The 27,810-nt window shown below is 37.1% G+C and overlaps 1 protein-coding gene across 1 annotated transcript in view; it reads right to left on the bottom strand.

Annotated features, from left to right (window-relative positions):
• FRZB (frizzled related protein) overlaps positions 1–27,045 on the bottom strand; it is a 34,564-nt gene extending 7,519 nt beyond the window's left edge. The window contains exons 1-3 of the mRNA XM_054257406.2: positions 25,941–27,045; positions 19,006–19,053; positions 3,009–3,074 (exon numbers count right to left, since the gene is read on the bottom strand). Of these exons, the coding sequence (XP_054113381.1) occupies positions 3,009–3,074; positions 19,006–19,053; positions 25,941–26,439 (613 nt within the window). The 5' untranslated portion in view covers positions 26,440–27,045. The remainder of the gene's footprint in view (positions 1–3,008; positions 3,075–19,005; positions 19,054–25,940) is intronic.
• Positions 27,046–27,810: the final 765 nt, after the last annotated feature.

Raw genomic sequence — 27,810 nt, 5'->3', positions numbered from 1 at the left:
TTAAGGAGTTTTTCACAGAATTAATCCGAATGAAATAGAGGTTTTGTCTGAATTTCCAATAGCTCCCACCTTGACTTTGTTTTCAGTAGACACATGCAGATATAGAAGATAAAAAATAAAAATATTTTGCAAGTAAAATATATTTCCTTTCAGAATTCTTTCTTCTATTTAATCATTTGAGTGCCTCCCTTTCCCAAAGAAACTGTAAGTAAATCCCAGACAGATGGCAACCTTGAAACTATGATCAACTGAGCTATATTACTTGGCTACAAAAAAGAAATTATCCGCTCCTTTCACTAATAATGATCCATATCCCATTTTATTTTATGATATTCATTCAGCTACCATCTCTAAAACCTTCACTTTCCATGACTTGTCTTTTTTTTTTTTTTAGTGAAAATGGAAATGCTTATATATTTCTCTCTTTTTTTTTTTTTTTTGTTTCATTTATTTCCCCATCACTTCAAGGATCAAAAAGAGAAGCTGCATCTTTAATAAATGGTAATGCTATACAGGGCTCAGACCACTTAAGGAGTTTCTTTGTTCTTGTCATGTGGCAACCCACCAAGGGACTTTCGACCACTATTTGCTATATGAAAGAGTTTATGACCAGTACTAAGTGGTGACGCTAAGTACACCTTCAGTAATGAAAATGAGAACGAGTCCCCTACTTAGAAAGCCAACTTCATCTGCCTTGGTATATTTGAAGCTTATATCCTGCACTGCTGGGATTGATATCTTCCGCTCTTTAGTAACTCAAGGGAAAGATTACTACTTCTCTTCAATAATCTTTTTTTTTTTTTGGAGGTTTCAGTGGGACAGGAGAATCACAAGGAATCAGGTGTTCAGAGGAATGTATTGAGTAGAGGTGAGGAACTAGGATGTTGAAAAGTAAAAAAAGGAGAGAAGGAGAGGAAGAAAGAGGAAGAAAAAGAGGGAGAGAGAACAGGAATATTGCTTCATTCTAAAAATGGGTATTAATAATGGCCGATCAATATTTTGTGTATTTAAAATGGAGAACTCTATAAATATTTATTGAGTTTACTTGTTCCGGATCTGAGTTGAAGTCCTGGATATCCTTATTAATTTTCTGTCTCGTTGAGTCTAAATCTCATTATGGGTCTTATGTATCTGGGTATTAAGATCTCTTATTGTTGCATTGATCCTTTTACCACTGTTTCTTTGTTGCTTTGAAATCTATTTTATCATATGTGAGAATTGCAACTCCTGCTTGTTGTTTATTTATTTATTTTTGCTCTTCATTTGGTTGGTAAATTTTTCTCCAACCCTTTGAGTCCATGACTTGTCTTTCAACTTTTAACAAAAATAACAGCAACAACTATTGTAGCACTAAAGAAGCTCAGATAAAATAAAACTTGAACATAGGATAAGTAAAATAAATAATTACATTTCCCTGATATAAGATTTATATGTTTTTATTGTTAGCATTACAGTATTTAAAAGTTTATATAGCATTTTTCAATCTTAAGAAGCTAATCTCCTAGAAATTAAGGCCTCTTTTTACCCTAGGGTTCTTCACATCAATCTGTAAAGAAATGGGTTCCTAGATAAAGCAACCAGGCATTTGACTTCTTAGATAAACATAACCTTACAAACTTCTGAGCATCCATCATTGACTAAGAAAATGACTGAGCATCATCAATGACTGAGTCAATGATGACTGAGCATCCATCATTGACTACATTCCTCTTAAGATGAGTAGCAAGCAAAACATAAAATTCCATTGAAGAAAAACTTGGGAAACAGGGTGGATCTGTTTTAAAGAGATTTAACTAAACCAAAAATTTTCAACTGCATATTTTTTAATACACTGCATTTTGAAAGATATTGATAACTCTTACAGTCTTATTCATTTCTCTCCTTCCAACTCCCAAAAGTATAGAAGAAATAAATCTGCTCTATATATCATATATACCTTTAAATAGTGCACATAAATGCAATAATAAAACTCTTATTTTAATAAGGTTCACTTTAAAAGTCTGTTTAATTGCTATGTTTACTCATTGACTCAACATCAAGAGTCTTATGCAGAGACAGTAACACACCTTTCACTAATACCATAGATATTAGAAAAAATAAAAATGCCTAGGGAATACAGTAAATACCAGTTAGTTCCTTATGTTTCAACTGGAAAACTCTGTTAATTGCCATTTCTAAATATAATGACTGTATAAATAAATTTATGACTCTAAAATATATACCAGCATCCAAAAGTACATTGTGAACAATCAAAGAAGGCACAATTTAGATTCAATAATCATTGATAAAATCAGTATGGTAATATGTCTCATGGGGCAGCTGAGAAAATTAAAGATAATGCATAGAAATCACTTAGCACATAGGGCAAAAATGGCAGGCTTTTTAATCCTTCAGTTAAGTTTGTCAGCTACATTTGGATTGGTAGCTCTTCAATTAATATTTAGTTTATTAGAATGTCAGATTTTAAGTCAAGCTAGATACAACACATTTCTTTAGCTGAATACCAACAACTACTACAAGTGTTGCTTTCCAAATCTATCTGTGTTTTGCATGGGATAGGCTGACTGACAAAACCAAGTTTGAGTCTTTTAACAGTTCCTTTATGCATCAAAGTGCTCTTCTGTTCACCCAGTTAAGCACAACTGATGGCCTATGCAACCCAATTTGAGCTCAAATCCTCCTAAGCCTCCAGGTAGGGAAGAGTCCCATGCATCTTGATACTTATCTCTGTGTACTTACGTGCATGGCTCTACAACAATACTGCCTGGTGTGCTTTAACATCAACCATGTCTGCTTGGTATGCTTCAACATTAACCATGTGTTAAGCGTTTTGCCCGTGGGAGACGTGTTAATTGGTTGGGGCAGAGGGACAACGCTCCTAGAAGTTGTCTTTGGTTTTTAAGCCTTATTCTTAAATGGCTCTACTTATTTACATGTGCACATATTCATGGGTGCATCCACACACCTTAACACAGCAGTTTATAAATCAACCATGAAGTTTTCCTTACCATAGTTGTAATTGTTCCGGAAATAGGTCTTCTGTGTAGCTCTAATAGGCTTACATTTACAGCGTTCTGAAAAACACAGTTTAGTTATAAGCACATTTCCAATATTAGCTTTCTTTTGTTTACTCACGTTTTTTGCTGAGACTAGATCTCAGTTTGGTGGTGAGAAAGCTCTTGTCAATTCTGTGTGTCTGATATTTTTCTCCTGGAAGTACATTCATATTTATTCTAGCCACATGGCCTCTTATTCAATGTCAGTACGTGCATCGTTTCCATTCTCAACAAACCACCCAAACCTTGAGGAAATGCTGTTCACCCCCATTCATGAGAAGAGCATGATCCCTTAATCCTGAAAGAGGTGTGCTTCATGATTATGGAAATATTAACATCATGAATGCCAACTGGGAGGCAATTTTCTGCCTATGCTCAGGTCTCTGGTTTACCCTGAGGACTACCACCTCATGTTCATAGACTTTTAACAGACGTCACAGCACTCCTCCTAATATTAGTTCCGAGATCTCAAAGCAACTCGAGGAGATAAGCAAGCGTTATTACAACCCAGTGAACTTGGTGAGATTCTTAAGGGGGGCAGTGAGCCCCTTCTATAGGGTATAATAGCCACCATTCAACTTAATGGTATTCTTGTGCTTGTTGGAGTAAATTATTATCTACATATTTTGAAAAGAGAAATTTCATGTTTTAAAAATATTTGGTGAGTAGTGACCAGAATGCACATTTTATGTATCTATTAGGTTAGTGCAGAAGTAATTGTGGTTTTTGCCATCATAATAATAACAATTCTAATTATCTCAAAATGTTTTCTCTAAGGATAGATTCACTTGACATCTTGGAGAGTAGATTATTATACGTTTTATAGAAGAGCCACACAGCTGAGATTACTTAGATAAGATATAAATATACACCATAAGCATAGTAAATTGTCAGGAATTAATGTCAATATAAAAGTAGAAAAAATACACAATTATCTTAAAAATATTTAATTATATGTAAAGATTTCTTTAAATAATGCTCCTGAGAAAGCTTCATTAAAAATCAAATAGTATGTGCTTCTCTTCTGGCACAGAAAAAGGAAATAAGAACACATAAATTAGAGAAAGAACATCAACAAAAAAATTTTTGCTTAAAAGGTGTTTTATGGCTGGACACAAGGGCTCATGCCTGTAATCCCAGCACTTAATTTGGGAGGCCAGCAGGGTGAGGCGATAGGTGAGGGAAAAAAAAATTGAGCCCAGGAGTTAAAGACCAGTCTGGGCAATGTGGCAAAACCCCATCTCTACAAAAAAAAAAAAAAAAAAAAAAAAAAAAATCAGCTGGTGTGGTGGCGTGTGCCTATAGTTTCAGCTATTTGGGAGGCTGATTTGGGAGGATCACTTGAGCCCTGGAGGTCAAGACTGCAGTGAGCCAAGACCACGCCATTGCACTTCAACCTGGGTGACAGTGAGACCCTGTCTCAAAAAAAAAAAGTTGTTTTTTGTTAACATGGAGAATAAAAGGCAGAAGCTTTTCTTGACCACCTGTATTTTCTAATGAAAATAAATTTTACTTCCAGTTGACCTTGTCAATAACATACTTTAAAGTAGCAGGAGTATCACCCCTCCTGCCAGAGAAATAAGTATCTCTATTGGGGATGGTAGCAGCAGCAACTGTTGCTCTTGCCCATGACAGAAATGAGAATTCCTCAATGATACACACAGCTCCTTCCCTTGTTCTGCTGATCATTTTTAGCATACAATTTCGGTGAAGATCTCAGCCCAATAAACAATGAGTAACATTAGTGCTCATTGCTATTTTGAAAAAAAACTACTCCAAAAATAACTTTATTAGCATACTGATTGTATTCTCATTTAAAAGAGAATTAAAAGTTACCTAGTTTTTGGCTTTTTTACAGTATTTTATTTTGTATTAAAATGTTATATGTATTTTTATAGAGATATTCTTGAGATGAGAGTATTTCTGAAGAAACAAATGCTATGGTATTAGATTTATAAATTATCTTCATCCATATATATATATAGACTTGTGATTTTTCTACAAAAATAGATATCTACCAAAAATAATGCATATAAATAAATTATCTACACATTTGTAATTCTTCAGAAATTTGCATACAATCAAATAAAAAATTTAGGCAAAAATTATAGCAACTGTCACTGAATTGAGTCTAAGTGGATGTTTTTACTTACATATCTGCTTGGAGCATAAACAAATAGATTCCTTAAAACTTTCTAGGCAGGGATTTTTAAAAATTATATTAAAGTGATTTAGTGATTTAGTAATATTTCAAGTGGGTATTTACAAAGCTATGCATGCCCCTACATATACATAGCTTGACTATTACCTAATAGCTAATGAGCTAAGCAAATATTCTTGGAACTAAATTTTGCTCATCCGCCATATAATTCTTATTTCTGCTGGTCTCCAAGGTGACAATGCCATAGTAATTATATGGGACAATGTCTCAATCCCTAACTCTTGCCATAAGCAAATTATCTGTCTAGTTCAAGTAGCTTCATAAAACAACAGAATAATGAGAATTTGAGTTTTATACCCACAAAACTCAAATATGAAAGAACCTTGTCTCACTTATTTATGCTTACTCAACCCGAACATTCAGATCTTAGGTTATTCATGAAAAGTGTATCTTAGATCAATAGATCTGAAACATTACTCCACATGTAAATTATGTTTACACACATCGACATATACATCCCCAAAAGCCCAAAAACTGAAATTGTGAAGAATCATACAGAGATTCGTTGCATGCATTAGTTGTCACCTTTTTTTATGCCTGCTACCCTAAATCAGATGTAACAGTTTATTTTTATTACCAATAGTTGATTTCTTGATACTGAGACTTTGGGGGGGGCTGTAGCATTACTATCATTTCTAGTTTAATTGCTACTAGTCTTCCTCTCCCAATTTCCTAAAGGCACAAGCTTTTTAAGTTTTGGCTTTTAGAGTAGAAAAATGAAATCTATTATTTACTGAACTTTACACAAAAACCATCAGATATTGATTTTTCTTTATTCCACTGTTGAGGAGAAAAGCTTACAAATGAATTAGTCTGCCTTGGTGCTTTATCTGAGGAAAAAAAAATTTTTTTTTAAGTTAAAGGAGTTGGTTTTGACAAAATAGGCTAAGAAATGACGAGATCTTCAAACATGGGCAGTTTTAACATTAATAATTCATTTACCTCAAAGCCTGGAATTAATACAGCACCTTTAAATGCGGGACACAGTGCAGTGCTGCATCTTATGAGCAGCCATAGAAAGGACAGGAAACTGTTTTCGGCTCAGTTCTTTCTCATATTCCCTCCACATCTCTTTCTTGCTGCTTCTAGCTACTCTCTAATATCAATGATCTCCTACATATCTGCTAATGAACCTGGAGACTGTTTATTATCCTAGTACAAACGTTAGTCTATCACTGTAGTAGAAAGCTGAATTTGCAAAGTTAACATGCCCAGTACTTTGCAGAACTTGGTCGGTAACTCAGGGCAAATGTCCCATGATACACATAGTGCCCTAGTGGTGAACAGTCTTGCTGCCTCACAGTGGCTTCTTATGAAAATAAAAATAGTTCAGAGGAGAAAAGAATCTTAGCCTTCTTTATTCAAAGCTTTGCTCATACAAATATGCTCACCTTATTTTTAAAAAACATAAGGATACTACTATTTTTGATATGATTTCAGAAGATCTAAAGAAATCTAAGTACCTGATCCAGTTATGAAATATGATACTCACTGGACTGTCCCTATTTAATGCAACCTTGTTTGAGTTCAAGCTTAAGTGTGATAAAACTTTCTAACTATCCCTGACCTTTGTTTGAAATGGAATGCTTTTGGGTCTTATCCAGGGCTGTAAGACTATAATTAACTTCATCAGCTCCTCAAACTCCCATAACCTTTCATGTAGCATAACTTTGGAGGACTACTATGTTTGAGTGGATATTTTTCTATTTTTTCTAGGAAAAAAATATCCTTAGATCTGTGCTCAGGATTTGTTGTCAAAAAGTAGGGAGAAGGAGAGAAGTACATACAATTGTATTTGTGTTACAATTTCCTTTATAACTTTTTCAAGACTGACCCTTTCTAATCAGATCAGAATTTAAATCATTTTAATTTTTACCAGATGCACTGTATGTCTTATTCCCTGGCATTTGACCCCTGAAACCCACTCGCCCTCTTTTCCTCTATTTTAAAACACACGGGAGCAAAACACAACACATTTTAAAAGATATAAAAAATAAAATTTTATAATTTGAAGATCCATGTCCTTCACCATGACTTCTTTACTGAGATCTAGATCGATATTTCCAACTGCCTGTAAGAGGGGTTTGTGAGGAGTTCCACAATTTTTAACATCTGGTAACATCCATTACACCATGAATTTGTCTTTCTTCTATAGAAATGATAGTGGTGTCCTCTGACTCCACAACTCTGGTATATCTATGCTTCTGTAAATATGAGATGGGAAAGGAAAAGAGAACTAACATTTGTTGAATCCTACATTCTGAAAATGAATGCAGAATTCATTCGTTCTGCAAATATTGGGCATCTGCTACATTCCAGGCTCTGTAAAAAACATATAGGATACATGATGGGCTCTACAGACAATCCAGAAGAGGATAAAGACACTGAACAAAAAAAATTACACACAAAATAATTTGTCATATGTGACACGTTAGGAAATTAAAACACAATGTGTATGTATAATAAGAACATATCACTTAATCACCTAAGCTAGTCTGGCCTCCAATATACTGTGAGAAAATTATATTTAAAGCTTAAAACCTGAAAGATGAGTTGTAGTCCTCTAGGCAGGAACTACATCTTTATATATAAGATAAAGAATATGAAGTCCATAAAGGAGACCGAGAAGAAGCAGCCAGTGATGTGGAAAACAATATAGGAGAGTGTGGAGTTAAAAAAGTGTATTCCAAAATAAAAGCAGGGTAGTCCTCTGGGTCAAATGACCCTCAGAGCTAAAATGAGCTCAGAGAGAAAAGGGTCCGCTAAATTCAACTTGCAAGGTGATGACTGGACCCTGAGCAAAAGAGAGAATAGGACTTTGAAAGTCAGAAGACTTCATCTACTACACACACACAAAAAAAAGGAGAGAAGGGTGCTCATACTGACAAGTTTATAAATTGGTTGGTGGAGTAATGAGGGAGTTCTTTCCAATGGCTTTTACTTTCTCATTGAAGAATGAAGTAAAGCCATCAGCTATGAGGAATGAGGGGCTATGAAAAGCAGGATTGGGCATGTAAGTAAAGAAAGTATAAAGTGGTTATTTCATCAAGTAGAAAGGCAAACTTTATAGTGAGTAGGAATGATGGGCAATTTTGATTTTCTGACATTTCTGTCTTGAATTTAAAGTGAAACTAGTCATCTCAGTTGAGTAATTTTCTCAAATAACTGGAGTTGGAATTTGCCAGATGAATATGGCAGAAGAAAAGAAAGCAAAGAAATTGAGGGTATTTTCAAGGGAATGAGAATTGCAATAGACCATGATATCTCACGCAGACAAGGAGGCCAGAGGCTTAGCAGATAGGAAGTGGTAGCTGATGAATAGGTAATCTCAAGATGGTTAAAAAAAAAAAAAAAAGGAAGCAGTGATGACAATACTGCATGGTCATCTCGAATGAAAAGAAGTGGCAAGCAAACAGTGGGACTGTTCGATTTAACATTATAATGCTAGCACCACTGCTAGATGGCAAGGCCCAGAACTGCTCATGGAAGTGAGTGGCTGGGGTAGAATAGACTACCCCATATTAATAAAGTGAAAAAATCAACGCAGTAGGTGGATCATCTGCCTTACCATCACCGCCATCAACAGCCACAGGAATGGTTGCCATTGTGGAACTTGTTCAGATAGCCCTTAAACATAAGTTGGGCACTTGGCCATTCAGGAGGTCCATTCCACTATCCTTCTAGAAACAAGGTGATGGTAAAACATCACTAGATTCCACCCCGTGGAACACATTCCCTCTTCCCAAAATTGCAAGTCATCAAACGGGCACTTAATGGAAAAATTGACAGGGTCTTATTGTTCCTAGGGTATTAACAAACAGAAACCCTAGAACCCTAGAGTTCTGACATCAATGATGAAACGGGAAAACAACAACAACTCCTGCAGATTCAGAAATTAACTATATTAAACTAGGAACCATATTAAGGAGGTTTGAATTTAGAAGTCAAATTGATATTATGTTCATACAAGGGTGTACTTTTACACACTAACAAATAAAATAAAATGATGCACAGAACTCAAAGTCTCAAAAACGCCTTGGTATGCCAAAGCAGTCAGTCCCAAGTATATACATTATGCTTCCCTTTATGTGAAGCTGAATATCAACACCAATCTATGGCAATAAAAATCAGAACTGTGCTTGCCTTGTTCTGAGGGCAAAATGGATGATTGGACACCTGATAATTTAGAGAAATGTTCTTTATCTTGATCTGGATGGTGGTTACATAAGTATATACATTTGTCAAAATTTAAATGCAGCATACACTTAAGATTTGTAGTATTTTACTACAAATAAATTATAGCTTAATAAAGTTACATTAACATAAAAATAAGATATTTCTGTCATTTTTTTCATAAAGTGAAGTGTTTTCTTGACTTAGCAGTCATTCATTATGTATTTAAAACAATATTTATTTCCTAAACCTATACATAGGGCAAAGAATATCATTTTAAATTTTATTTTGGATTAGACCAGTATATGGAAAATGTGATGAAGCTGACTGGAGAACCTCGGTGATATAATAAGGCTTTAAAACGTAAAAGTAACATTTGCTCAACTTAGCTGTAAAAACAAACCTCAAATATTGTAATAAAGGACTCAATTCATAGTAATTTGCACTTAGTAAAAGGAATTGCTTAAGACTGAGAGAACTAACACTATATTAATAAGAAAAGGAAATGCAGTTTATTCCTTTATGTCTTTGGATAATTTCACATAAACTGTCTTTCACAAGTTTTCTAGATTCAAGAGTTACTCAGAATATCCAAAATATAGAAAGAGTCAATACAATTATGCCTGTTTTCCCTCGTGACTTCTGAAGTGCTGGTTTGTGATAGACTCTAAAGAAATCAATTAACAAATAAAAAAGGGGGCTTCACAGCCTTTAGAAGGTCATGTGTCCACTCAATGCCAAGTACATTGAAAAGAGGTGAAAAAAAGGGAGTGCCAGTCACCTATTTGCTCTTTCATTCCACATCCTTGGCACATAGTGTGCCCGATACATTACATTTTTTGTTAATACAAAATAGATGTACATATTTTCAGGCACATTGACATTTTTATACATTCACACAATGTGTAAAGATCAAGTTACAGTAATATCCATTGCCTTAAACATTTCTCTTTATGCTATGAACATGTGAATTAGCCTCTAACAATAAATCATTGTTAACTTTAGTTGCCATACTGATCTATCAAACACTAGGTCTTCCTTCTAACTAACTGTATATTTGTACTCATTAATCATCCTCTCTTCATTTCCTCCTCCCTGTTACCCTTCCCAGCCTCTTTAACTCAATTAGATTAATTTTTTTTTAGCTCCCACATATGAATGAGAACGTGTGATATTTGTCTTTCTGTGCTTGGCTTATTTCATTTAACACTATAACCTCCAGTTCCATGTTGCTTCAATGACAGAATTTCACTCTTTTTATAGCAGAACAGCATGTCATTGAATATATATATATACCACACTTTCTTTCTTCATTCATCCACTAATAAGCACTTCAGGTGATTCCATATTTTGGCAATTGTGAATAGTGCTGCACTAAACATTGGAGTCCAGATATTCTTCAATGTATTAATTCCCTTTCTTTTGAATGTATACCCAGTAGTGAAACTGCTGGATCATGTGGTAGTTCTATTTTTAGTTTTTTGAAGAACCTCCTATTGGTTTCCATAGTGGCTGTACTCATTTACGTTCCCACCAACAGTGTACTAGATTTAGAGTTCCCCTTTTTCCACATCCTCACTAGCATCCATTATTCTATCTTTTTGATAAAAGCCATTCAAACTGGGATGAGAGAGCTCATTGTGGTTTTGATTTGCATTTATCTAATTAGTGATGTTGAAAATATTTTTATTTATATTTTGGGCATTTGTATGTCTTTTGAGAAATGTCTATTCATATATCTTGCCCATTTTTAGTTAGATTATTTGTTGTTTCCTGTTTTGTTTTTGCTATTGAGTTGTCTGAGTTGCTTATATATTCTGGTTATTAAACTCTTGCCAGATAGTTTGCAAATATTTTCCCTCATTCTATGGATTGTCTCTTCACTTTGTTGATTGTTCCTGTTGATGTGCAGAAACTTTTTAGCTTGACTATTCATTACATTTCCAATGAATGGTGGGATAGATGGACTAAAACCAAATAAAGTTTCAGTATTAGGGACCTAGAAAAACAATGCTGCCACATACTTAAATGAGAAGGTTACAAAAGAGAAAGTTTTAATTAAAAGATTACTTCAAGGCTGGGTGTGGTGGCTCCTGCCTGTAATCTGAGCAGTTTGGGAGGCTGAGGCAGGTGGATCACCTGAGGTCAGGAGTTCAAGACCAGTCTGGCCAACATGGCAAAAACCTTTCCCTACTAAAATTACAAAAATTAGCCAGGCGTGGTGGTGGTGCCTATAACCCCAGCTACTTGAGAGGCTGAGACAGGAGAATTGCTTGAACCTAGGAAGCAGAGGTTGCAGTGAGCTGAGATTGTGCCACCGCACTCCAGCCTGGGCAACAGAGCAAGACTATCTTTAAAAAAATTACTTCAGTAATTAAATACATTATTTTTGAAGTACCCAAAGAGTACCCAGGTAGAAGTGTTACTGGAGGGAAACATGGTACTCTGTCTCAGAAAGTGATTAAAACTAGAGTCATAAAATTGATAATTCAGCTTATGTAGCTTGATGGACTCCAATAGGATGAATCCCTATGAGGAGAGAGAAACAGAGGCTAAGCACAGAGCCTCAGTGACTGTCTACAGCTGAGGGACAGGGACAGAAGAACTAGGACAATCTGGGTAACAGCTCAAGGAGAAGAATGCTTAGGAAAGAGAACTGGTCAAAATTATCAATTGTTGCAAAGTAATGGAAAGAATCCTATAGTTTTAAGCTACTGTATAATTACAAAAATATAATTTATCTATTCTGTTATTTTCCAATAAAGTGTAGAAGCTGCCTCTATAGTCAGTAAACATTTGCACCAAAAAAAAACCTGAATTTATTCTCAAAATTGGTAGCAAGCCAAAAGGGAGGAAAGAATTTTAAGAGAAGGAAAGAGAGGGAATGAATGGGTATATACTACTCAAGCTAAGCATAAATTATGTCAGCAAAAGAGGGAGTGGCCCAGCAGGCCTGGCAGCTGCAGACACCAGGAATCTCCAGTTGCTCAGCAGCCACCAGGCAGCTACCCAGAGGAGCTTCTCTGGAGCACCTTTGGAATAGGGCCAAGAAGAAGTTAGTGAAATCTCTGGAGGAACATCTGACCTATGCTAATGTTTCCCTAATTTAAAGATAAATCAGAAGGGAACTCAGAGATCAATACAATCTGATTTTATATTAGGAAATGGCCCCAATAAATAATTCGGTCACACTTATATATTTAGTGTCAGAATTTACCAACTCTATCTCTGCTCTGGAGACATTTGTGTTTTTCAATCATAAAAGTTCATAAATTGTTCACCATCACAAAGCAGAAAATTGGGAGAATTTTTTTTGAATTATTTTAATTAAAAAAAAAAAAACCCTTTACATTGGACCACTGAATATCTGCCTTAATTTTCTGTGTGCTGATTTGATAGATCAAGTGACTAGGTCACTAAACAATAGAACAAAATTGTTTTTCTCCATATTCCATGCTATGGAAATAAAGAGCATCTATTCCTTATTGCAATAGTGGATTTGCAACAGCAAAACATACAATTGGATGCTGTTCAGAGTCATTATCTCAAAAAAAACAAAAGAAAGAAAAAACTGTTAAGCTTTGAGGCAAAGAATAAATTAACTAGAGTGAAAGAATTTCTTTTCCAAATTCCAGACAGAAACAGCTTGACACTTTGGAAAGAGGTTCTTATGTGGGTTACAGTGTTTTCGTGCCTTCCTCATTTCCTGTTTTATCATGACCAACCTCAGCTGTTACAGTTCTCGAAAGCATAATTTTCTGAGTGTGAACAAATTATATTTTCTCTTCAGAACATGTGAATATGATAGTGTTTTTTCCCAAATAGAATGAGCTTTGGTTTTGCCTATTTGTTTTCATCACTCTCACTATACCAGAGAATTGGAAAACATTTGTTTTTTCTTTTTGCCAAACATACCTGATAGCAGTAACTTAATGGAAAACATTTTTAAAAGAGAAACAGTAAACACTGACTCTAAGAACACGATATTTGTTCTAGGTAGTTTTACATGTTGGACTGTTTTTTGTATATGGTTGATAGCGCTGTTGACATGTTTACTCTCTTTCACACATTGAAGTGCTATATTGCTCTAACCATAACTTTATAACAAACTGGTAACATATACATGTCCTTGGCCAGAAATTTTGACTCACCAATTGCAGTTTTATACAAATGAGCTTTTCAGTTCGGGCTGAGAAAACCTAATAGAAGGAGTGATCCTTAAAATAGCAACATTACTAGACACCAATGATTTCCAACTGATTTTATGACACTGAAAGACATTTATAATTACATAACAAAGCCATTCTAAAATAATTTAAATTTACTTATGTTTTAATAAGATAAATATTTGCTGGGGACACCTTTGGTAGACATTCCCTCAGATCAAACACATGTCACCCTGATAAGATCCAATGGAAGTCAATAGAGAAAACTGTTTCAATGTAATAAAAATTGATATTTCAAACTTATTTACAACTTAATAAATGTTTCATTTCTACAGATAAGACACCTTATAAGGCAGGATATACTGACCAAAGTCAGTACAAAATACTAGAGGAAAGTGAAATGGAATATATTGTGCTCACTGCAGCTATCATATTGTAGAAACTTGCAGCATTAGTCATAGTAACAAAAACTGAAAACAACCCAAATATCCAGGAACATTAGAATAAACAAAGTGTACTACATTCAATAATAGAATACTATATAGCAATTAAAGTAAAAAACTACTGCTATACACAGCATAATGAAAAGCAAAAGAAGTCACATGCACACAAAAAATACATACTGTAGAATTCCATTCATATAAAGTTCAAGCTTAGGCAAAATTAATCTAGATTAATCTAGTACTAGAATTTCTGGTAGTAGTTACCTTTGAAAAGAAGGGTTGCAGTAGTGACTTGGAGGCTCCTCGAGTGCTGGTAATGTTACATATCTTGGTTACAGAGAGTGGTGACTTTGTGAAAATGCACATTTATGATTTGTGTTCTTTTCTGCATTCATGTTATAATTTAATGGTTTATTTTATGGTAAGTTGAAATAAGTGGACTCCATCTTGTTTCTCCCACTGAAAGCAGATCTGAAACCTGAACAGGGTGCCTGAAGCAGCTACATAAAAACTCTAAAAGGTAACACAAGCAGAGTAGGAAGACTGCGGGGGGAGGGGAAACACCATAAAACTGATTGTGGGCTCATCATTTTCCCCCTGTTATCCACCAGTCTGGTGTCAACACAGCCTGTATCCTAGAGGTGAGCATTGTGCAGACAGAGTATACTCCAGGAGAAGCCCTCTAGTTCTAGCTTAAGAAATGGAAAGGATCTCTAACATATCGGCCTCTTGCACTCTCTTCCTCAATGCATCCTGGGACTGTGGTAACAGCAACAGCTGCAATAAGAGAGACCCTCAGGAACCCAAAATTCTGATGAAGGAGAGAACCTTACTCTCTGATTAGAGGACTTGTAGTTCCAAAAGACAGGGGCAAAGCATCATTACTTTGTCTCTCTCTCTCTCTCTCTCTCTCTCTCTGTGTCCTCCCACCACTTGGCCCCATCTGAAGGAACAGTCACAAGAAGTTAATCAGAGTGGGATAAAGCTCCAGATTTCTGGCCAAAGTACCAAAACAGGGAGTTCCAAGGAACTGAAAAGTGCTAGGGAGATCACAGAGAGGAAGGAGCTTGGGAAAGAATTTTGTAAAGTTGTTTATGAACTACTGAACTCACCCCTGGGCATGTGTAATTCTGACATAAAACAGTATATCATAGATTTCAAAAACTGTACCATGGGATAAATTATTGCCCTGACCTCATGTTGGCCCCTGAGTGATACACACATAGGATAGATATGGAAGGTATGTCAAAGGCTTGGGAAATGGAACTGCCATTGAAATCATAACCCACAGAAGACTAGGCAGAATTTGTAGCTTAATCCTAACTAGGTGACTGCTGCTAAAATAAAAAAATAAATAAACATTTTCCATATAACTTTAAATAAACAAGACCCAAAGCTTTACTGCATGTATTCTAAATGTCCAGGATTCAACCCAAAATTACACTTGAAGAATTAGGAAAAAAAAATTTCAACTTGAGTGGAACAAGACAATTAGATGACACAGATGATGAAATTATCCAACAATGACTTTTTGGTAGTTATCATTAAAATGCCTCACGAATTAATGGTGAAGACACTTGAAATAAATGGAAAGATAGGAAGTCTTACTAAAGAAATACAAAATATGATGAAGAATCAAATGGAACTTTGAACTTGAAAAATATACTAACAAATAAAAAACTATATGTATGTGCTTCAGAGAGCAGGATATTGAACATGACCAATTAAAGAGTCAACGAACTTGTAGCTAGGTCAATAGAAAATTACCTAATCTAAATAAGAGAGAAAAAAGCTTAGGAGAAAAAAATTAACAGAGCCTCTGGGGCCTGTGGGACAGTATCAGAAGATCTAACACTCAGATCATCATAGAAGAGACTATTGCATAAAAAGCAAGTATTTGAAGAAATAATTCCTAAGCACCCCTCAAATTTGGCTAAAGTTATAAATTTATAGATTTAAGAAGCTTAGTTAACCCTAAACAGGGTAAACTCAAAGGAATCAATATCCAGACATGTCATAATCAAACTGCTAAAAAGTAAAGACAAAGAAAAAAATATCAAATGCAACCAAAGAAAACTGATGTATTACTTACAGGGAAACAATTTATTTGCAAGACTGCCAATTTCCCATAAGAAACATTGAAGCCGGAAGGAAGTGGAATATTTTTTATGTGGGAAATCTACTACAAACCTAGAATTCAGTATGCAGAGAAAATATCCTTTAGGAATGAAGGTGAAATGAGGATATTTTCAGGTTAAAAAAAAAAAGACATTTTTTGCCAGCAGAACTGCTGTTAAACAAGAGCAAAAAATACTTATGAATTTTTTAAGTAAAAAATACTTCAGACAGAAGTTCTGTCTGAAGAACAGAAGAGAAAGAATACCAGAAGGAAGTGTGGAATGTTGGAAAAGAAGAAAGAACAATGGAATTAAAACATTTGTATAAATACAGTAGGCTACTATTTTCACATTGTTTAAAATATATTTAATGGTTGAAAGAAAAAATAAAATTATCTTGAGGATATACATCTCACATACATGAGTGTGTGTATGAGAGACAGAGAGAGAAAGAGAGAGCTACTCAATCCAAAAGAAAGAAGGGAATGTGAATAAAAAGGAGAGGGCACAAACAGAAAGTAAAATATTTGCTCTAAATACAAATATCATTACATTAGCTGCAAATGGTCAAAACATACCAATCAAAAGACAAAGATCAACAGTATCGATTTTTTAAAAAAAGACCTAACTATATGATGTCTACAAAAAATGTATTTAAAACACAATGACTTAAGTATGTTAAAAGTAGTATAGAAAAAGACACACCCTGCAAACACTAATAAAATGACAGCTGGAATATCTAGAGCAATATCAGAAAAAATTGACATTAGAACAGAGAAAATTACCAAAGATGAAAGGACACTACATAATGAAAACATCAATTCACCAATAGGACACAAAAAGTATTAAACAAGTATGTACCAAACAGAGCTTCAAAATACATGAAGCAAAACTGACAGGCTGAAAAAAGAAATAGAAAAATCCATAATATTTGGAGACCTAATCACCCCTCTCTCAGTAATCAACAGATCTAGTAGACAGAAAATCAGCAAGAATATGAAAGAACTAAGTAATGGTATTGTTCAACTAAATTGAATTGACATTTAAAGGACATTCCGTCCAACAGCAAAATACACTTTTTTCTAAGTGCACATGGAACATTCACCAAAGTAGATTATATGCTGATTAGATAATAAACTTTAATAAATTTAAAAGAATTGACATCATACAATATATATTATTCAACAGTAGTATTAGAAAAATAGCAAAGATAATGGGAAAATCCTCAAAAAGCAGCAAATTAAACAGCACAATCCCAAATGATGCACAAGTCAAAGGAAATATCAAGGGAAAATATAAAATATTTTGAACTGAAGAAAAATGAAACTATCAAAGTTTGTGAGATGAAACTAAAGTCGTCATTCTTAGATGAGTATTTATAGCATTACATTATATTAGAAGAAAGATCTTGGCCAGGCACAGTGGCTCACGCCTGTAAGTCCAGCACTTTGGGAGGCCAAGGTGGGTAGATCACCTGAGATCAGGAGTTTGAGACCAGCCTGGCCAACATGGTGAATCCTTGTCTCTACTAAAAATACAAAAATTTGCTGGGAATGGTGGTGGGCACCTGTAATCCTAGCTACTTGGGAGGCTGAGACAGGAGAATTGCTTGAACCTGGCAGGTGCAGTGAGCTGAGATTGCAACACTGCACTTCAGCCTGGGCAACAGAGCAAACCTCCATCTCAAAAAAAAAAAAAAAGGTCTCAAAACATAGTATAAGCTTCTACTCTAAGAAACAAAAGAAAAAGCTAAATCTCTAAAGCAAGCAAGCAGAGGGAAAGAATCAATAAAATTGAAAACAGTAAAACAATAAAGAAAATGAATAAAACCAAATGATGTTCTTTGCATCCAGAATGTGTAAAGAACTCTCAGAATTCATTAAGAAAACAACCTAACTTAAAATGGGCAAAAGAATTGAACACTTTACCAAAAAGGATATATGTGGATAGCAAATAAACACAAGAAAATATATTCAGCGTCATTAGCCATTAGGGAAATGCAAATTAAAACCATGCTGAGTTATTACTACATACCTATTAAAATGGCTAATGAAAAATATTGATAATACCAAGGGCTAGCAAGGATATGGAACATTACTAGCACAAAACTGAACAGCCATCTTGGAGACAGTTTGGTACTTTTTTACAAAGTTAAACATATACTTACCATATAACCCAGCAATCCTATTGCTACATATTGATCCTGGAGAAACAAAAACTTACATTCCTACATAATCCTGTACCTGAATGTTTATAATAGCTCTATTTACGAATGCTCCAAACTGGAAACAACCCAAATTTCCTTGAAGGAGTGAAGTGGTAAACAAATGGTTATACATCCAAGTAACAAAATATTCGGTAATAAAAATGAATGCACCATTGATATATGCAACAATTGGATAAGTCTTAAAGGCATACTGTCAGTCTGTTTATAAGAATAACCCAATCTCAAATAGACAAAATTACAGTGATAAAGAGGATGAGTGATTGCCAGTGGATGAAGGTAGGGGAAACTTGTAATTATAAAGAGATACAGCATGAAGGAGTTTTGGGAGATGATGGAATTGTTCTGTATCCTGATATGGTGGTGGTTACATGAATCTATACATAATATTAAGATTTATGTGTACCAAACTGTATATCAAAAGAAAAGATCAATTTTACTACATGCTAATTTTTAAAATAAAATTAATATAAATCAGGAAAATTTTTAAAGTTTTCTTATAAAATGTAGGTTACAAACTTCCCCAAGAATGACTTCAGTATCTAGGTTACAACAATGGCTAATCTGATCACACACGAAAACCAGGAAGATAATGATATACTCACCACTGCTTGCCCCTCTACAGTTTCCATTACTAGAATCCATAGGAAAATCTGAAAGGAGGTGATAGAACAAAGAACCTATAACATATTTGTTTTATTTCAAGAATTCCTAAAGATAAAAATCTAACTAAATTACAAGTTTGGTTTGGGTAAGAATCCAAGGAAGTAGATTCTTATTAGCATCATGAGGTTGGCATTCTTATCATTTGTGGGTTGAATATGGATGAGATCTATTTTTTTCATGACTCCAATTCAGTACTTTTATGTAAGAGTTTTACATTTGTAGTAAAACTTTATGCTAAATTAGTTTAATGCCTCTTTTTATTCTAAGAGAAAATAGTATTCTTCCTTTGTCCTTTTTGTTTATAGGTCGTATTAGGAATAAATTAAATGAGGGGTTAATACTGTTTTAGGACAATAACACCCACAATTACAATTAATGTATTACTTTCCCAGGTTTAGTAATCATCAGCAAATATTTAAAAAGCAATATCCAAGAAAAGATAGCAGTTAGCAAACAAACAGATAAGCAGGTAACAAACACTAATTCTAAAACATTTGGCTCAACTTGGGCATAAACTATTGATTACTAATACTTTCATTATATTCAAACATTTATTCATGATAAATGTACCCAAGCATTAGATTAACGTGCGAGTAGTTTTTCTATTTCTGAATAATCAAGTGATAAAATTCATACAAAAATAATGTCTTTATAAAGGAAGAAATTATGTTGGCCTACATTTGAAATGTTTATTGTTTAAAGGATGAAATAAGAGTGAAAAATAAAACTTTGCTTGGTAAAAGAGAATCACTTCAAAATAGCTAAGCCAAGGAGAATGTTTTACTTCTTTCATTTTTATTTACAGGAAAATGTTTCTACACTTTCACAAATGCTTGGTAGTCAATTGTTAGAACTGTAAGACAGAAAACAAAAATTTTCTAATAATCAAAAATTATTATTGTCAGAAAGTTAAACTTAGGAATTCTACCAACAAATTATCATAAACTAAAATAGAACATATTATTAGTAAGTTTCATGCCCCAGGGTTTTTAGTGGAGATCACAGAGGTTTCCATATGAGTCCTAAGGAGTTAGGAAATGTAGGGAGAGTTTTCTAGATAGAGAATAGCACTGAAAACATACTTAGGTGAGAAGCCTGCAAGTGTGACTGAAACAGAAAACAGTGTAAACAGAGAGAAACAAGCTAGAGAAGTCGGAAGGGTGAGATCACACAGGCCAGAGGCAGATACCAAAGGATTTTAAGCAAGAGATTTGCATTTTAGAAAAAAATATACATTGGAATATAGAGGGGAAACACTGGAGATAAGAGAGACCATTACCATCCTATGGCCATAATCTGGGTGAGAAATGGTGAGGTCCAAATTTAGAAAGTAGGATGAGAGAGAGAGGGAAGGGAATTTAAATCAGACTAGACCCAACAGCATGTGATACCTGTTGAGTGAGGGGAATGAGGAACAGGATAGAATGAAGACTGCCTCCCACAGCCAGGTGTGGTGGCTCACACCTGTACTCTCAGCACTGGGAGGGCAAGGTTGGGCAGATCACCTGAGGTCAGCAGTTTGAGACCAGCATAGCCAACATGGCAAAAACCTGTCTCTAACAAAAATACAAAAATTAGCCTGGTGTGGGATTACATCTGTAATCCCAGCTACTCGGGAGGCTGAGGCAAGGAGAACTGCTTGAATCCAGGAGGCGGAGATTGCAGTAAGCCAAGATCCTGCCACTGCACTCCGGCCTGGGCAATAGAGTGAGACTCCAACTCAAAAAAAAACAACTGCCTCCCTCTCAACAATAATATAGAAATATAGAAAATACTAGAAAGATGTGTATGCTGGTGGGGAAATGATGAGTTCACTCTGGGGCATGCTGAGACTGATGACTAGGGACTAGACATAAGCATCTGCGATGTATAATCTCTACTATCTCAAAATTGCAGTGAAGCCAGAATCTCTTATCTCTTTGAATCCATTGTCTAGATGCCACCTTTTATTCTCTTAAGCCATATATAAATGGGCTTCAAAATAAATGAAAAAAACCATTGTTCCTTTAACTGCAATCTGCTAGGCAAAGAATAACAGATTCTCTAGAAAGTTCAGAATTAGATTTCTCAAGGGAGGAAGTGTAGTGTAGAACAGGTTCTGCTTTGAATTCTGTTTTTCTTACTAGCTCTACTGACTTGGACAGTCACCTAGCTTCTCTATATGCCTTGGCTTCCTTTTCTCCAAAATGGGAATAATAGCACCTACCATGCACTCATGAAAATTAAGTGAACGGGCATAATGTACTCAGGACAGCACCTAGAAAGGAAGTGTTGGTAGCTTTTCTTCTGTTGCCAATGGTTCCTGTCCTGAGGATGACACATCTTCTCCCCAATGACGTTGTTGTGAAACATTTATATTGTGCTTTCCCATTTATCAGTATCTTCATATTAGTATTTCTTTTGTTCTTCACAGTCATCTCAAGTGACCACTTCAATGTACAAAATTCATGGCAAATCTAGAATTCCAACTAAGGACCTGTAACTCTAAAACTGTGGTTTTCTCTAAATTGAGGAGACGTAGCCAATTCTTAATTATTCAAAACTATGTCCATCTGTTGGTTCTTGGTCTGCTCATTCTAGACACCAAGTAGAACTACAAGAGCCAAATATAACCTAGCCAGTTGTGCAATTTGTAGCAACAACTATATGAAGGTTTAGTGGGAATGAAATAAAAAGTAAACTATTAAAATAAGATTTGGAGACTACATAAGATTACATTATTCCTGATAATAGGGGTTGCTCTAAATAAAGTTAAACACTATTAATATAACACTGAGGTACTCTTCCCTAACCCATCCAGAGTGCCTTTTAATGTTTTACACCAGGAAGGATCCTCAGAAGCATGTTTTCTCTTTAATCCTAATCTAAAATTTCCATTTCTCCTTTCCATTTTCCTCCTCATATCACACTAAATAATTCTTCCTTCTTGGCACTTGGCCCCTCAAATATTTGTAGACCAGGGCTAAAGAAAAGACTGCCTGTTTCTCTGAGAGTGGAGAAATGCTTAAATGGCAGCTCCTGCATGTGAAAGTTGGCACGGCTCTGCCAGGAGAGAGAAGGCCTGCAGAAATGTGTTGAGCAAAAGCTGGTCTGCCACGGAAGCCAGCACTGACTGAGGAGTGATTATAAAGCCCTTGGCACGGCAAACTGTAGGTGTTGTAGAAATAGCTGTGAAATATCATACCATACATTTTCCTAACTGCTTGATTCCTGGGTTTCTGAGATAAATTATTTGTAATTAACTTAGCCACCAGACTTATTCTTTTTTCTGTTGCTCCCAAAGGGATCTGCCCTTGAGCCTGAGGTCTAGGTCAATTTGTATAAAATGAAATATTAACTTTATATATTTAGAAGAAATAAGATCTGTTTTTTCATTTAAGTTCCAGTATAAAGTTTTTTTTAATTTTTTTTCCCCCAGGAGATGAACTAATACAAGTTCTAGGCTGCATCTGTATTTACCAACATATTCATTTCAAAAAACAAAATAGGAAATGTTAGTCAATTTGTTTTGACAGTGATAACAGTAAAACAGCAGCAGCAATTTTTTCAGTGCTTGCTAGGTACTAAACGCAATGCTTTATATGCGGTTTAATTTTTTTCTTTGCCTTGTTTTTCTTGAGAGAAGAGTCTGGCTCTGTAGCCCAGGCAGGAGTGCAGTGGCGCCATCTCAGGTCACGGCAACCTCTACCTCCTGAGTTCAAGCGATTCTCCTGCCTCAGCCTCCTGAGGAGCTGGGATTACAATCATGTGCCACCATGCCTGGCTAATTTTTTGTATTTTTAGTAGAGATGGGGTTTCACCATGTTGGCCAGGCTGGTCTCCAACTCCTGACCTCAAGTGATCCACCCACCTCGGCCTCCCAAAGTGCTGTGATTACAGGAGTGAACCACTGCACCCGCCTTAATTTCATCTTTACCATGCTCTTGGGATGTAGATAGTTTTGTCCTGATTTTATAGATAAGAAAACTTTGAATTACAGAGGTCATATAATTTTCCTATAACAGTTGATGTAGGAGGCAGAGTCATTCAACACCTGGTCAGCCCACTCCAAGCCCATCCTCTTTACTCACCACACAATATTAACGACTTGACTGAATATCATCACTAACTTGCTGAATGACTAAAGTGAGCTAAGTTTTCAAATAATCTGTAGTCACACTGTAGCAAAAATAAAATGTGTAATAATAATAATGGCCGGATGGAACCCATTCTTTATGAAAATATGTTTACCCTTAGTATTTTGAAAGCAAAATGTCATTTCAAGTATTACACCATTTCAATAAGACTGCTTTGTAAAAGGTCCTAAGCTTGTTTGTGGAGTCATGATGCACTATAAGAGAACAGATCCCCACAAATGGTAGGATTTGAAAATCCTCTTGGCATTGAAAGAATGTGAAAGATTGTCCCATTTTCAGGGAGAACTCATTTTTATATCTAGTTGTACTGATACTAGTCAAAAGACACAGGGATTCTCTTCATACCCAAATAAAGAATGAAAAAAAAAAAAAAAAAACCTGCTTCATGAACTGTCACATCCCACTGAACCAAAGGGTATATTGGAAATTGCATTGTAAATTATACTGGCCACATGTGGTAGTTCCTAAGTAATTCCAGGTGTCTGACAGTTTGACCCAGCATAGGGAAAGTAATTTTCAACAAGCTGGCCCTGGAAGCCAGGAGAACCTTGAGGCTACAATCTACCCATTTCATTCCCAATTTCCACCTCCCCCCACCCTTCAGCTCCCCCAGCCACCACAGTCTCTGAAGCTTATGGAAGAAGACAGGGACACCATCACTAAATATGATTCCAACTACCACCTATTTTTCTAGCAAGGATGCTGTCAGAAAGGAAATATTCCCGCACTTTAAAGCAGTTCAGAAATCAGGTCTTATGAACTGACACATTGTTTCCATGCATGTCCTATTTGAGTACTTCAATGAGGCAACTGTTCCATGTTTGTTTCAGTGATTGGTAACTCAGGGACATTTAATGAAACTGCTTCCCATCTTTACTGACTATGGCTTTTTGAGAGCCATTAACCTTGCCAAACCTCACTCACTCTAGGTCCACCTCTAAGGGAGGTTTAAGAGCAAGTTTTGTCCTTTAAGGTAAATTAAAGGGTGGGGGGGGGATGCATTTCAGCTTGAACCACTGCTACCTGATTCCTAGCACTTGGCCTGGGAGAAGCACCTGCGTTTAACTGATTCAAAGTGCCTGGCAAACCAGAGGGGCAACTGTGCTGGACTCTTCCAGACTCTGCAGTCTGTGACTTTAGTGAGTACTCAGGCTCAAGCATGCTCTTTTAGCAAACAGTAATAAGAAATACATTTCTGTGATAATTCTACAAAATCAGCTTTTGGTTCTTGATTAAAATCAAGAAGACAATAGGTATATTCAAAAAGTGATAAATTAAGTGAGGTCACCATCAAAAAGTTCTTGAAATCTTTTTTTTTTTCCTTCAACTGTTTTTACAATTACTTCTACTTCTCTCACTTTGTTAAATGAGTCAATAGTCAATGTGCACAGTAATTTTTTCAAACCAATTCCCTGATAACTAAGAATTACTACCTAGAAATGGACTGGGGACATGAGCCTAGACTGTGCAAGTTGAATGAGGAAGGACAGTTGATGCCCAAGAAATAAACAGATGAAGGCAACCAAATCAACACATCTAAGAACAGAGTTGATCTGGAGGGTGGGGTATGAAAGAGGACCACTAGTGAAAAAAATTGCCTTATTTGTAAAATATGTGAAGGGTAAAACTTGAGGTTTGGGTTAGCTGGTAGAAGCAACACTGAGTTAGAATTAAATGGACCATAATGAAGTAGGTTTATTTGGAGTCTTAGAGTTATGAATGTCATAATTAGACTAAACACTAGTGAGAAAACAACTTGTGATTGATTCCATTAAATTTAGAACTGCAATAAAGTTTTATGATAGGTAAAGACTGAAATAGCTGTGTGGTTGGTGCACACACAGAAAAGAAGCATGAAATAAGGTCTTAAAGACAATTTTTTGTGTGCAAAACATGAGAGTGGAATAAGGGGTGAGATTTAAAATAACATGTGAGTGAATGATGATAGCACACCTTAAATATAACTCCTTTCATCTGTATGCCACTTATAAAATGACTTGAAGGCATGTGAAAATAGCCCAGTAATTTCAGTCTGCGAGCTCTATGGCTGGAGCAAGCCACAGGAGCTAATTAACAGTACAATGTTTCACAGCTGTTTCATTCCGGAATGGAAGAACAATTTATCTCATTGAATGGAAGGGAAAATTTAAGGTGAAGGTAATTGCTCAAATTGGATCTTGAGCAAACACATACGCCTAACATCTGTCGGTTGGAGTAAGGGTTATTGAAATTATCTCGGCATTTTTAATTAGAAGAAAATGGGGCTTCAGTTTTCTGTTTCTTCCATACAATCTTAACAAGCAGCTAAAACGCTTAAGATATAGAAGCCTGATGACTGAGATTGCCTGAGAATCAGGAAAGAAAACCCAATGACTATAAAAACCAATTGTAAAAGAAAAGAGCATCACTTTGCAAAATGTGGCTACTTCCACGCGTAAAGAGTTGAAGTGAAGGATTCTTGTGGAGTCTAAGTGTGATGGGTGTGGAATGCACGATGTGCTTTAGAAAGAGAACAGAGTGCAAGAGTGCATCAGTTTGGAAGGTGATGAGGTGAGGTTTTTTGTTTTGTTTTGTTTTTCAAGAAAGAAGGCCGAAGAAGAGTGTTTGATAGAGGAGCAGTTAAGGGAGAGTTAAGTGATCCGAAGAGGGAAGAATTAGCGAGTAAAGGCGAGTAACAAGGACTCCAAGAAGTGAGGGGGCTGGAAGGTAACGGGAAAGCGGACCGTGGCAAAACTCACCAGCTCCGTCTGCAGTGACGATGGCCTCGGGAGAGATGCACACGCCCCGGTCGTACACTGGCAGCTCCTCGCAGGCTAGGTTCTCCGGCCACGAGTGGCGGTATTTGATGAGGATGGGCTCGCAGCCCTGCCTGGCCCGCTCGCACACAGACTTACAGGGCTTGATGGGCTCGTGCTGGAAGTCAATGGTGCAGATGGGCGCGTACATGGCACAGAGGAAGAAGAGCAGGTCGGGGCTGCAGTGGGTGCCCAGCAGACCTTCGAACTGCTCGATGGCCAGGATGGCGTTGGCCTGAGTGCTGTGGTGCAGGTGGTTGGGCATCTTGGTCATGTTCCAGGGCAGGGACTTGCACAGGGGGATGCGGACGGGCTCACAGGCTGCAGCCCGAGCCCCGGGCACCCGAAGCAGGCAGAGCGCAGCCAGGGCGAGCAGCCCGGCCCGCAGCAGCAGCATCCTTCCCGGGCTGCCGCAGACCATGATCCCGGCAGGATGGGGCATGGTGCAGCCGCGCAGTGGACGCCTAGAGGCCCGCTCCGCCGTCTCCGCCTCCCCGCTGCAAGTGGACACAGGGATCTGGGAGCCTCTCCTCCCCCGGCAATCACGGGCTTCCTTGGATCAAATTCCCCCAATGGGGTCCCACGAGCTTTACCGAGCTCCAGCCGCCGCCCCTGCCGCCCAGGCTGCTCTTTCCCAAAGTCTAAGCCTTCGGAAGCGGCAACATCTACTTATTCCTCTCCCTCTGGCAGAAGCATCAGACTTCGCAGATCAATCAGATATGAGGGACACGAGAGGAGGCGAGGAAGACAGAAAAACAAAACAAGAATTCAGTTGAGAAACAGTCGGAGCTCTGGGGTGTCACGTCCCCTAGATCACGCACACAAAATATCCTAAAGAAAGCACGAAATTCTCCGAAGTCAAGGGGACAGAGGGGTTGAGGGGAAGGAGTGAGGAGAAGCTCCTAACGGGAGAGAAGGGTGCAGTAAGAGTTTGCAAGTCCTGTGGGCTAAGAAGATCTAATTCTCCGTGTGAGCGGCAGCCGCCACTGGGGCTGCCACCCGGGCTGGCAGGAGGGACGCGCGGGAGGAGCCTCGCCGGGAGGTCTGTGCCTCGGTCCCCGCGGCTCCGAACTTTCCCACCTCTGGCCGGAGAAGGAGCTCCGCCCCTGGGGCAGTCTCTGCCCTCCCACGCCTGCTGCTCTTCCCGAGAATGGAGCGGGCGTCCGGAGAGGGAAGGCCTGGGGGGTCAGGGGCGGTGGGGGCGCGAAGCCGTGCGAAGCGGTGGGAGTGCGAGACTTCAAGACAGCGCCAGCGCTGTGTCGAGCTCCGCCGTCACACCTGGGAACCTGACTTCAGTCCCAGATATGAGCTCCTAGCCCCTCACTAAAAAGCCCGCTCCAATTCCCTACGGAAACGTCCTCGTACTTTCCTACTCGGGAACCCACCCGAGACCCTCCTTCCTGGAGGTATTTCGTTTAAGCGAACTCTAGCTTTACCTCTGCGATCACTGGCTCTGCAGGAAGTCAGACCTGTCGGAGGAAAGGCTTAAGTAATGTCACTTTGTCCAAGTGGCGGAAAAACACAGACCCCTCCGAGCAGCGGCGGAGCCTTATCAACCCAGAGCTAGTGACTACAGAGGTCTGCTTTTTCAGTAACTGTGGGGGAGGAGGTGGGGGAAGGATTGCCTTTCATTAAAAAAAAAAAAAAAGGAAAGGAAGATGCTGCGCAAGATTACAAATAGAACACCAGAAGAAGCACGGAACAGGTTTTTTTCTTCTGTTTTTCTCCCCATTGGAATTAGAACTTTTGAATTTTGCTCCTTAAGCTTTAAGTGGAAACTAACAGTTCTAATGCACTTGGACATTTTTTTTTC

Source organism: Callithrix jacchus, chromosome 6, assembly GCF_049354715.1.
Source record: "Callithrix jacchus isolate 240 chromosome 6, calJac240_pri, whole genome shotgun sequence".
Lineage (NCBI taxonomy): Eukaryota > Metazoa > Chordata > Mammalia > Primates > Cebidae > Callithrix > Callithrix jacchus.
This window is presented reverse-complemented; position numbering and strand designations above follow the sequence as displayed.